Source organism: Oncorhynchus clarkii, chromosome 20, assembly GCF_045791955.1.
Source record: "Oncorhynchus clarkii lewisi isolate Uvic-CL-2024 chromosome 20, UVic_Ocla_1.0, whole genome shotgun sequence".
NCBI classification, from domain to species: Eukaryota; Metazoa; Chordata; class Actinopteri; order Salmoniformes; family Salmonidae; genus Oncorhynchus; species Oncorhynchus clarkii.
Window position 1 is genome coordinate 13940331 of NC_092166.1, and position 13302 is coordinate 13953632.

General features: G+C 45.1%; 1 protein-coding gene across 1 annotated transcript in view; it reads right to left on the minus strand.

Moving 5' to 3' along the window:
- LOC139375954 (calsyntenin-2-like) overlaps positions 1 to 12543 on the minus strand; it is a 265000-nt gene extending 252457 nt beyond the window's left edge. The window contains exon 1 of the mRNA XM_071117937.1: positions 12278 to 12543. Within this exon, the coding sequence (XP_070974038.1) occupies positions 12278 to 12350 (73 nt within the window). The 5' untranslated portion in view covers positions 12351 to 12543. The remainder of the gene's footprint in view (positions 1 to 12277) is intronic.
- Between the last annotated feature and the right edge of the window lie 759 nt (positions 12544 to 13302).

Here is a 13302-nt window from a genome sequence, read left to right on the forward strand (position 1 = left end):
TGCGAGCAAGGAGGCGTACAAACCTGACTCAGTTACACCAGCTCTGTCAGGAGGAATGGGCCAAAATGCACCCAACTTGTGGGAAGCTTGTGGAAGGCTACCCGAAACGTTTGACCCAAGGTAAACAATTTAAAGGCAATGCCACCAAATACTAATTGAGAGTATGTAAACCTCTGACCCACTGGGAATGTGATGAAATAAATAAAAGCTGAAATAAATGATTCTCTCTACTATTATTCTGACATTTCACATTCTTAAAATAAAGTGGTGATCCTAACTGACCTAAGACAGGGAATTTTTACAAGGATTAAATGTCAGGAATTGTGAAAAACTGAGTTTAAATGTATTTGGCTAAGGTGTATGTAAACTTCCGACTTCAACTGTACATGTAAATCACATTATACGGTCACCTGTCCCACATATACAGGTCCTAACATGTATATAAAACTAACTTCAAACATGCTTAACATCAAACTCCCATTGACATCAATACCCATTTTACACAATCATTTAATGCACATGTCTACACCTCAAGTTAGCATTAGACCCTACACTATAGAGAGAACTGCAGTAGCATTGTGACATTTCAGGACAGCATGCTCAGAAATCCTACACTATAGAGAGAACTGCAGTAGCATTGTGACATTTCAGGACAGCTTGCTCAGAAATCCAAGGTCTGCTTACGACGTGCTCTTAATGAAGAGAGGCTAATTAGTCACAAAGCTGTGATCAGGCTCGTGGCAGATGGATGGTTTATTAAAAGGCCTTAGTTAGCACCGAGCCTGTCAAAACTGTACGCAGGTGTAACGGAGGTAGTTAGGAGAACCACACTCGTGCGTTAGTCTCTCTCACACACACGTGCACACTCACATGCATACAGACGAATGCACACACACACACACTCCTGGGCCCTTTAGTTAGGTGTTCAGTTCAGACTATTTTATCAAGCCCCTGGAGTGTCTATCTTCCTCCACTCCATAACATGCAGAAACAAGGTCATGTTACATTAGAATACAGGTCAAACCATAGACATAGAATCAGGTTAAATGAGGGATTCAGGACCAAAGAGGAGCTCTAGGAGAGAGGTAACACACACACTGAGTGTACAAAACATTAACAACACTTTCCTAATATTGAGTTGCACCCCCTTTTGCCCTCAGAACAGCCTCAATTCGTCGGGGCATGGACTCTACAAGGTGTCAAAAACGTTCCACAGGGATGCTGGCCCATGTTGATTCCAATGCTTCCCACAGTTTTGCCAAGTTGGCTGGATGTCCTTTGGGTGGTCGACCGTTCTTCACACAAATTGGTGCACCTGGCACCTACCACCACACCCCGTTCAAAGGCACTTAAATATTTTGTCTTGTCCATTCACCCTCTGAATGGCACACATTCACAATCCATGTCTCAATTGTCTCAAGGCTTAAAAATCCTTATTTTTCCTGTCTCCTCCACTTCATCTACACAGATTGATTTAACAAGTGACATCAATAAAGTGACATCAAAGTGACATCAATAAAGGATCATAGCTTTCACCTGGATTCACCTGTTCAGTCTGTCATGTACACTCAATGTATAAGGAAGCCAAGATCCAGCAAATGACAGTAACCTCAGTTAATCTAAGACCACCACACCTTGTGGCCAATGTGCAGAATTAGACAGAGGGTAGGGAGGTCTGACTGACTGAAAGAGATGGGGATAGAAGGAAAGAGAGACAAGGAGAGAGGTGGAGGATAGGGAGGTCTGACTGACTGAAAGAGATGGGGATAGAAGGAAAGAGAGACAAGGAGAGAGGTGGAGGATAGGGAGGTTTGACTGACTGAAAGAGATGGGGAGAGAAAGAAAGAGAGACAAGGAGAGAGGTGGAGGATAGGGAGGTCTGACTGACTGAAAGAGATGGGGATAGAAGGAAAGAGAGACAAGGAGAGAGGTGGAGGATAGGGAGGTTTGACTGACTGAAAGAGATGGGGATAGAAAGAAAGAGAGACAAGGAGAGAGGTGGAGGATAGGGAGGTCTGACTGACTGAAAGAGATGGGGATAGAAAGAAAGAGAGACAAGGAGAGAGGTGGAGGATAGGGAGGTCTGACTGACTGAAAGAGATGGGGATAGAAAGAAAGAGAGACAAGGAGAGAGGTGGAGGATAGGGAGGTCTGACTGACTGAAAGAGATGGGGAGAGAAAGAAAGAGAGACAAGGAGAGAGGTGGAGGATAGGGAGGTCTGACTGACTGAAAGAGATGGGGAGAGAAAGAAAGAGAGACAAGGAGAGAGGTGGAGGATAGGGAGGTCTGACTGACTGAAAGAGATGGGGATAGAAAGAAAGAGAGACAAGGAGAGAGGTGGAGGATAGGGAGGTCTGACTGACTGAAAGAGATGGGGAGAGAAAGAAAGAGAGACAAGGAGAGAGGTGGAGGATAGTGAGGTCTGACTGACTGAAAGGTGGAGGATAGGGAGGAAAACTGCTTTGTAGTACGGCAAATTTCATTCTTGTTGAAGCTGGCTGCTCCATTCAGATGAGCAACGTCTAAAATATGACAATTGTCTGACAGAGAAACAGCCACATTTGTGCCGACACATTTAAACCAAATCAAATGTGTCGCTGCAGGGTAGAAAGAGAGAAGGGATAGAGAGAGGGGGAGATAGGGAGAGAGAAGGGATAGAGAGAGAGGGGGAGATAGGGAGAGAGAAGGGATAGAGAGAGAGGGGGAGATAGGGAGAGAGAAGGGATAGAGAGAAGGGGGGAGATAGGGAGAGAGAAGGGATAGAGAGAGAGGGGGAGATAGGGAGAGAGAAGGGATAGAGAGAGAGGGGGAGATAGGGAGAGAGAAGGGATAGAGAGAGAGGGGGAGATAGGGAGAGAGAAGGGATAGAGAGAGAGGGGGAGATAGGGAGAGAGAAGGGATAGAGAGAGAGGGGGAGATAGGGAGAGAGAAGGGATAGAGAGAGAGGGGGAGATAGGGAGAGAGAAGGGATAGAGAGAGAGGGGGAGATAGGGAGAGAGAATAGAGAGGAAGATAACGCCTTTGACTGTCAGACGCATCATTAAAATTAATACTTCCTTTTTATGGGGGCACGCTTTAAATTTTTCCACCCCGCTGTGGTCCATCGCTCCCCAAGCTGTGAACGTAGCTTCAGGTGAACCAAGTGTGCGTTTGTACACACCCTCTCTCTCCCCGTCACACACCCTCTCTCTCTCCCTCACACACCCTCTCTCTCCCCGTCACACACCCTCTCTCTCCCCGTCACACACCCTCTCTCTCCCTCACACACCCTCTCTCTCTCCCTCACACACCCTCTGTCTCCCTCACACACCCTCTCTCTCCCTCACACACCCTCTCTCTCCCCATCACACACCCTCTCTCTCTCTCTCACACACCCTCTCTCTCTCCCTCACACACCCTCTCTCTCTCCCTCACACACCCTCTCTCTCCTCACACACCCTCTCTCTCCCTGTCACACACCCTCTCTCTCTCCCTCACACACCCTCTCTCTCCCTCACACACCCTCTGTCTCCCTCACACACCCTCTGACTCCCTCACACACCCTCTCTCCCCATCACACATCCTCTCTCTCCCTCACACACCCTCTCTCTCCCTCACACACCCTGTCTAGCTCTCTTTCTCCCATCTATCACATACTCAGAGCATCTCTTCTGGTGTACTTCTTTTTAGTTCTGTTTTAGTTCTATTTCTCTCAAGTTCTTCCTTTGTAGTTGGTCGTGTCAACCCCCTAAACCCCTGCCCTACACACCCCTATACAGACACACCCTACACACACACATACACCTACACACACACACACACACCTACACACACACCCTACAGACACACACATACACACACCCTACACACATACACACCCTACAAACACCCTACCCACACACACCCTACACACACACTATTTCAATGTCTATCTCTCTCACTGATACACACACGCACTCACTGATATGCATATGCACACGCATAGCCATTTTCATGCTAATAGGTTTATGTTGGAACTGTAATTAAAAACAGCTTGGTACATCCCTTTCTTCACTGTTTGAGGTCTAGAGAAATAGATAGCAGTGGGGAGGCGAGGGGCTACATAGCTAGAGAGAGAGAGAGAGAGAGAGAGAGAGAGAGAGAGAGAGAGAGAGAGAGAGAGAGAGAGAGAGAGAGAGAGAGAGAGAGTGAGAGAGAGAGAGAGAGAGAGAGAGAGCGAGAGAGAGAGAGAGAGAGAGAGAGAGAGAGAGAGAGAGAGAGAGAGAGAGAGAGCGAGGAACATTAAGAAATGCTATAGATGGATGGAATTTAGTTTGGAAACCTACCAAAAAACAATTAGGCAACAACAAATTCAATCCCTTCTAGACAATTTCCTGGGTAAAACATTCCACTGCAATAGTGAAGGTGTAAACTTGGCAGTAGAAAATCTTAACAGTATATTTGACCTCTCAGCTTCCCTATCAAATCTAAAAATCTCAAATAGAAAACCGAAGAAAATGAACAACAATGACAAAAGGTTTGATGAGGAATGCAAAAATCTAAGAAAGAAATTGAGGAACCTTTCCAACCAAAAACATAGAGACCCGGAAAACCTGAGTCTACGCCTTCACTATGGTGAATCACTAAAACAATACAGAAATACACTACGGAAAAAGAAGGAACAGCACGTCAGAAATCAGCTCAATGTAATTGAAGAATCCATAGACTCTAACCACTTCTGGGAAAATTGGAAAACACTAAACAAACAACAACACAAAGAATTATCTATCCAAAATGGAGATGTATGGGTAAACCACTTCTCCAATCTTTTTGGCTCTATAACAAAGAATAAAGAGCAAAAACATACACATGATCAAATACAAGTCTTAGAATCAACTATTAAAGACTACCAGAACCCACTGGATTCTCCAATTACCTTGAACGAGTTACAGGATAAAATAAAAACCCTCCAACCCAAAAAGGCCTGTGGTGTTGATGGCATCCTTAATGAAATGATCAAATATACAGACAACAAATTCCAATTGGCTATACTAAAACTAACTCTTTAACATCATCCTTAGCTCTGGTATCTTCCCCAATATTTGGAACCAAGGACTGATCACCCCAATCCACAAAAGTGGAGACAAATATGACCCCAACAACTACCATGGAATATGCGTCAATAGTAACCTTGGGAAAATCCTCTGCACTATCGTTAACAGCAGACTTGTACATTTCCTCAATGAAAACAATGTACTGAGCAAATGTCAAATTGGCTTTTTACCAAATTACCGTACAACAGACCATGTATTCACCCTACACACCCTAATTGACATCCAAACAAACCAAAACAAAGGCAAAGTCTTCTCATGCTTTGTTGATTTCAAAAAAGCCTTTGACTCAATTTGGCATGAGGGTCTGCTATACAAATTGATGGAAAGTGGCATAGCGGGTAAAACATACGACATTATAAAATCCATGTACACAAACAACCAGTGTGCGGTTAAAATTGGCAAAAAAACACACATTTCTTCACACAGGGTCGTGGGGTGAGACAGGGATGCAGCTTAAGCCCCACCCTCTTCAACATATATATCAACAAATTGGCGCGGGCACTAGAAAAGTCTGCAGCACCCGGCCTCACCCTACTAGAATCTGAAGTCAAATGTCTACTGTTTGCTGATGATCTGGTGCTTCTGTCACCAACCAAGGAGGGCCTACAGCAGCACCTAGATCTTCTGCACAGATTCTGACAGACCTGGGCCCTGACAGTAAATCTCAGTAATACTAAACTAATGGTGTTCTAAAAAAGGTCCCGTCGCCAGGACCACAATTACAAATTCCATCTAAACACCATTAACCTAGAGCACACAAAAAAACGATACATACCTTGGCCTAAAAATCAGCGCCACAGGTAACTTCCACAAAGCTGTGAACGATCTGAGAGACAAGGCAAGAAGTGCCTTCTATGCCATCAAAAGGAACATACATTTCAACATACCAATTAGGATCTGGCCCATTGCCCTTTACAGTTGTGAGGTCTGGGGTCCGCTCACCAACCAAGACTTCACAAAATGGGAAAAACACGAAATTGAGACTCTGCATGCAGAATTCTGCAAAAATATCCTCCGTGTACAATGTAGAACACCTTTCTCAATAGCAAGGCTATGCTCACTAAGTCTGTACATAGTCAAAGCATTCCTTAAGTTTGGGTCAGTCACAGTGGACAGGTATTCTGCCACTGTGTACTCTCTGTTTAGGGCCAAATAGCATTCTAGTTTGCTCTGTTTTTTTGTTAATTCTTTCCAATGTGTCAAGTAATTATCTTTTAGTTTTCTCATGATTTGGTTGGGTCTAATTGTGCTTCTGTCCTGGGGCTCTGTGGGGTGTGTTTGTGAACAGAGCCCCAGGACCAGCTTGCTTAGGGGACTCTTCTCCAGGTTCATCTCTCTGTAGGTGATGGCTTTGTTATGGAAGGTTTGGGTACTTGTGTACTTTAACTATATGTGTAATGTTTACTGTTAATTTATATATTGTATTGTTTAATAATTGTATTGTTTATTTCACTTTTGTATAATATCTACCTCACTTGCTTTGGCAATGTTAACACATGTTTCCCATGCCAATAAAGCCCCTAGCTAGCTGACTGCAGGTGTGATTGCAGCTGCAGTCTGTTCCTCTCCCTCCCAGGTGGAGAAACAATGTCCTGAAGAATCTCTCTCTCTCTTTCTCTCACAGACAAGTTTACTTTCTAACAAACTCTCTCTCTCTCTCTATCTCTCTCTGATAAGCACATACTGTTCATTCTTGCAGGCACACCTCACACAAAATACTGTCTAAATACTGTACAGACTAACACACATTACTAACACACATTACAAGAAATCAATTCACCTATCGAGCAAAGCTTAGCTGCCAGAGTGGTGGCTCCATGTCTAGTGTAGTGTTCCCTCTCTGTAAACTCAGTCTGCTTGGCGGCTTCGCACACACACACACACACACACACACACACACACACACACACACACACACACACACACACACACACACACACACACACACACACACCGACACGGACATAACGGATGCACTCCCTCCCTCTCTTTCTCCTGCTCTCTCTCTCTGTCTCTCTCTCTTTAGAGTACACTCCGTCTATAGAGTGGAACGGCTTGCTGGGATATGCCAGTCCTCCAGAGCAGCGCCCTACTGTAATTGAGTGGGCTTGTCTGCTGACAACTTGCCATTGGTGGAGGATGGATAGATTGGGGAAATGGTTTGTGTAGGGGGTGGAGGGTGCAGCGATGTGTGTGAGTGTGTGTGTGAGTGGGAATGTGTCTGAGTCAGAACTCAATGCTGCATGAAATGTTTTTTCAGCACAGATTGAGCAGTGCTGACCAAAGGGACCCACCAGGGCTATCGGACCAGCTGGCGCTCACACACACATAAGCACGTACACACACCATCCCATCCCAGTTTACCAGCTCTTCCTCTCCATCCCACGCCTAATCATGGCCACTCTAATGAGGCATGCTGTGTAATTAACGCCTAAATGAAGCAGCTCATTTCCATAACTGTTCGGCTCAACAAAGGCCTGACGTCCCCTTAACAAACCAGCACACCAAGCAAATATGTTACGCAAAGACATGGGATGGCGGGAAGAGAAAGGGAGAGGGTAAAGGAGAGTAAGGGAGAGGGTAAAGGAGAGTAAGGGAGAGGGTAAGGGAGAGGGTAAAGGAGAGGGTAAAGGAGAGTAAGGGAGAGGGTAAGGGAGAGTAAGGGAGAGGGTAAGGGAGAGTAAGGGAGAGGGTAAAGGAGAGTAAGGGAGAGGGTAAAGGAGAGTAAGGGAGAGGGTAAAGGAGAGTAAGGGAGAGGGTAAAGGAGAGTAAGGGAGAGGGTAAGGGAGAGTAAGGGAGAGGGTAAAGGAGAGTAAGGGAGAGGGTAAGGGAGAGTAAGGGAGAGGGTAAAGGAGAGTAAGGGAGAGGGTAAGGGAGAGTAAGGGAGAGGGTAAAGGAGAGTAAGGGAGAGGGTAAAGGAGAGTAAGGGAGAGGGTAAAGGAGAGTAAGGGAGAGGGTAAAGGAGAGTAAGGGAGAGGGTAAAGGACAGTAAGGGAGAGGGTAAAGGAGAGTAAGGGAGAGGGTAAGGGAGAGTAAGGGAGAGGGTAAAGGAGAGTAAGGGAGAGGGTAAAGGAGAGTAAGGGAGAGGGTAAAGGAGAGTAAGGGAGAGGGTAAAGGAGAGTAAGGGAGAGGGTAAGGGAGAATAAGGGAGAGGGTAAAGGAGAGTAAGGGAGAGGGTAAGGGAGAATAAGGGAGAGGGTAAAGGAGAGTAAGGGAGAGGGTAAAGGAGAGTAAGGGAGAGGGTAAGGGAGAGGGTAAAGGAGAGTAAGGGAGAGAGTAAGGGAGAGGGTAAAGGAGAGTAAGGGAGAGGGTAAAGGACAGTAAGGGAGAGGGTAAAGGAGAGTAAGGGAGAGGGTAAGGGAGAATAAGGGAGAGGGTAAAGGAGAGTAAGGGAGAGGGTAAAGGAGAGTAAGGGAGAGGGTAAAGGACAGTAAGGGAGAGGGTAAAGGAGAGGGTAAAGGAGAGTAAGGGAGAGAGTAAGGGAGAGGGTAAAGGAGAGTAAGGGAGAGGGTAAGGGAGAGTAAGGGAGAGGGTAAAGGAGAGTAAGGGAGAGGGTAAAGGAGAGTAAGGGAGAGGGTAAGGGAGAGTAAGGGAGAGGGTAAAGGAGAGTAAGGGAGAGGGTAAAGGAGAGTATGGGAGAGGGTAAGGGAGAGTAAGGGAGAGGGTAAAGGAGAGTAAGGGAGAGGGTAAAGGAGAGTAAGGGAGAGGGTAAAGGAGAGTAAGGGAGAGGGTAAAGGAGAGTAAGGGAGAGGGTAAAAGAGAGTAAGGGAGAGGGTAAGGGAGAGTAAGGGAGAGGGTAAGGGAGAGTAAGGGAGAGGGTAAAGGAGAGTATGGGAGAGGGTAAGGGAGAGTAAGGGAGAGGGTAAAGGAGAGTAAGGGAGAGGGTAAAGGAGAGTAAGGGAGAGGGTAAAGGAGAGTAAGGGAGAGAGTAAGGGAGAGGGTAAAGGAGAGTAAGGGAGAGGGTAAGGGAGAGGGTAAATGAGAGTAAGGGAGAGGGTAAAGAAGAGTAAGGGAGAGGGTAAAGGACAGTAAGGGAGAGGGTAAAGGAGAGTAAGGGAGAGGGTAAAGGAGAGTAAGGGAGAGGGTAAAGGAGAGTAAGGGAGAGGGTAAAGGAGAGTAAGGGAGAGGGTAAAGGAGAGTAAGGGAGAGGGTAAGGGAGAGGGTAAAGGAGAGTAAGGGAGAGAGTAAGGGAGAGGGTAAAGGAGAGTAAGGGAGAGGGTAAGGGAGAGTAAGGGAGAGGGTAAAGGAGAGTAAGGGAGAGGGTAAGGGAGAGTAAGGGAGAGGGTAAAGGAGAGTAAGGGAGAGGGTAAAGGAGAGTATGGGAGAGGGTAAGGGAGAGTAAGGGAGAGGGTAAAGGAGAGTAAGGGAGAGGGTAAAGGAGAGTAAGGGAGAGGGTAAAGGAGAGTAAGGGAGAGAGTAAGGGAGAGGGTAAAGGAGAGTAAGGGAGAGGGTAAGGGAGAGGGTAAAGGAGAGTAAGGGAGAGGGTAAAGGAGAGTAAGGGAGAGGGTAAAGGACAGTAAGGGAGAGGGTAAAGGAGAGTAAGGGAGAGGGTAAAGGAGAGTAAGGGAGAGGGTAAAGGAGAGTAAGGGAGAGGGTAAAGGAGAGTAAGGGAGAGGGTAAAGGAGAGTAAGGGAGAGGGTAAAGGAGAGTAAGGGAGAGGGTAAGGGAGAGGGTAAAGGAGAGTAAGGGAGAGGGTAAGGGGAGAGGGTAAATGAGATATATATGTATATGACATTTGTAATGCCTTTATTGTTTTGAAACTTCTGTATGTGTAATGTTTACTGTTAATTTTTATTGTTTATTTCACTTTTGTATATTATCTACCTCACTTGCTTTGGCAATGTTAACACATGTTTCCCATGCCAATAAAGCCCCTTGAATTGAATTGAATTGAAGGAGGGAAGAGATGAAAAGATGGGGGATAAAATAGAACAGATAGAGAAAAAGAGAGAGAAACAGAGGACAAAACATTTAACATTTACATCTGACCAGTAAGCCCTTGAAATGAAGAAAAACATCTCAAATTAAGACACTTGAGAGAGAGAGAGAGAGAGAGAGAGAGAGAGAGAGAGAGAGAGAGAGAGAGATAGCGAAATAAAGGGAGAGAACGAAAGAGCGAGAGAGATAGAGAGATTGAGAGCGAAATAAAGCGAGAGAACGACAAGTGTGGAGAGCGGTTGAAAGAGCTCGGTTCTCCATCTCGAGGCATTTCCCCCCCCGCCTATCTGCCTCCCCAACGACGTCATCCGAGCGAGCGAGAGAGAAAGAGCGAGGAGGAGAGAAAGAGCCAGAGAGAGAGAGAGAGAGAGAAGGTGGGCAGAACAGTTCCCAGGCACTGCCGCGTTCTTAAATCGCGCATGAAAAGCCTGAGTTATGCTCAATCGTTCCACTTCACCTACACAATTTATGTGCCACTCGGATAGTGTAGCGCCTCTCCTGAAAAGGCATTCATAAATCTGACCCTGTTTTTCTCTCTTTCTCTCTTTCAGCGCTCTTGACTTTCTCTAACTCTCGTCTTTCTACCACTCTCTTTTCTGTGGTGGTGTATGTCTGTTTTGGACGTTCTTTCTTATGTACCAGAAGATACATCTTAGTCACATGACTTTGTCTTCGGGTTGTCACACAGCGGAATGTGATCACACTCTCATATATCTCTCTATTTCACTCGCGCAAACACACACACACAGCATATGTTTCTCTCTCACACACACACAGCATATGTTTCTCTCTCTCACACACACACGCACACACACACACACGCACACGCACACACGCACACGCACATACACACACACACACACACACACACAGAGTTCAGGAGTCTTTCTTTCCTTACTCCTGACATGTTGAGGCCAATAAGGTCACAAACAGTAAATACAATATGATGGAGCGAGAATACAATCACGGTAAAGTCCTTCCAATCCTAGTTGCAGATTCATTTCAAGGTCAGTCACATCCACCTTCTCGTTGACATTACATTGCTGTAGTGGAGTGGAGACATATGCGAGGATATGAGCTCTGTCAAGACGTTTAGCTAGACCTTTTTGACATGAGCGGTGTACTCACCTTGAAGCTGCAAGGTTGCTGGATCAAGCATCACTTAAGCAGTTACCCCTAAATCACTACATTAACAACAGAGTAATGATTACTGTTTAATTACAGTTGTTCCTTTCTCAGCTGACCAATTGAATGGCTAATATGCATTCTGAATTAACAATTTTCTGATTCAGTAATTTTCCAACCAATTCGGCATAGTGTCACCCTTGAGACTCAATTAGAGTCGCTGTGCACCGATTTGCCCTTTTTAGACAACATGACTCTGCGGTACTTTGAAGGCGAGAATACGAGAAGGCATTATTACAAATAGCCTAACTACCATACTCCGCTCATGTCTACTAGCCTACTATAGCCTAGTCTACAAGCGCCAGTGCGCTGGACAGAGTGCTGTGTGAACGGTCAATGAGGTCCTTCCCTATCCATGGCATCAGATTTAAAAAAAACATATTTTAAAAAACAGGTAAAAAATACACATTATGGAACAACGGGGACTGTGAAGAGACACACACAAAGGTACAGACACATGCACATGCATACATTGTGACATTGTTGTATGTATTAAACATTTTGTATCGTAGGTATGTAGTGGTGTAATAAAGATGTAGTGTTTGATCTTTTGCTTTATATGTAATGTAAGTTCTTTAATATGTTCGGACCCCTTGGCAGCAGCTAATGTGGATCCTTGGCAGCAGCTAATGTGGATCCTTGGCAGCAGCTAATGTGGATCCCTAATAAATATCAATGCAAATAGCCGTCTCATTTGCAGCACACACCCTCCAATTATTGACGATAAATGGATAGCTAGTCAAATAGATGATATGCTGTTTTACCAAGGTTGGTGATGGCATAAATAAACTGCAACCCTTGAAACCCCTTTAAACTAAAATGCTGGTAACTTCCAAGGGGCTCGACAACATATTTTGTAGCCTGTAGGCTGCTGTCTGAAATGCATCAAACATCAAGAAAGCTTCTGTTGAATTATTAATTTCATGAATGTCTCTTATTTTCTAAAAAAAAATCCATTGCACAGCTTTAGTTCAAATAGTAAAGAAACATCTGAAAATCCTTCTTGAAATCAACGATCGCGTCTATCAATGCCCCACTATACAGAATCACAATCTATAAGCAAGTTTTCGTTTTCACTTACCTTTTCCAGCGAGAATGCAGGACAGCCCCAGAACCACCCAAACCAGCGCAAATGGCACTCCAAGCATCTCCATGATGGGAGAACGAATTCGACCAACACAAGTCGATCTCTCTCTCTCACACACTTGATATTACCTTACTTTCTTTCAACGTCTGTTCGACACACCTTCTCAATGCGAAGTAAGCGGGGAACTGAAGCTGACTGCGAGAGACAGAAAGCGTGCTGTGCCAGTCAACAGTCTACTAGGTGGAGCGATGTTTTGGCGTGGCTGGCTGAGCCTTTGATATTGGGAGGGGACGGGACACATATTTCAGCGCGCCCCGGGACTAGACTGCTACGTCACACTGTGAAAAATATAACGAGCTTCATATAGTCTAATCAATTCAGTCTGTTTATCATCACCAGCATTTACATTTAATTATAAATATTTTATTAATGGAATAGATTGCATTCTAGTGCAGCATAATGTAAGAGTAGGAGTCTTTGAGTCGCTTATGAAGTTGCTTACAACAGTAGCCTATACTATAAACTACAATGACCACAAAGCAATACATCATCTCCTATCAATGATATGAATGTTACTTTTGCTGTTATGAAACTATAACGAAACTACTGCAAAGGCACAGCTCTGTGTAGGCTATTGTACAATTCCATCAATAGCCTGACAAAGGCTTAAAACCTATGGTACATCTGTGCCCCCTCCAGATTGAACTCTTCCAAATGAAGTAACCCTGTAGCAATATGTCTGATTTCTCTCTTATTCTATTCACAACATTCCTTGCCTCTGTTGTGTGTGGTGAGGATTAGTGTGTGTGTGTGTGTGTGTGTGTGTGTGTGTGTGTGTGTGTGTGTGTGTGTGTGTGTTTGTGTGTGTGTGTGTGTGTGTGTGCGCGTGTTTGTGTTTGTGTGTGTGTTAAGCCCTGTGGTGTTGCCTCATGCTGTCTGGGGACAGGGGGAGAAGGAATAAAGTCCCTAGAGTCAGAGACACAGAGGAAAATAACTGGTTACACCAATGTACTTGTGTG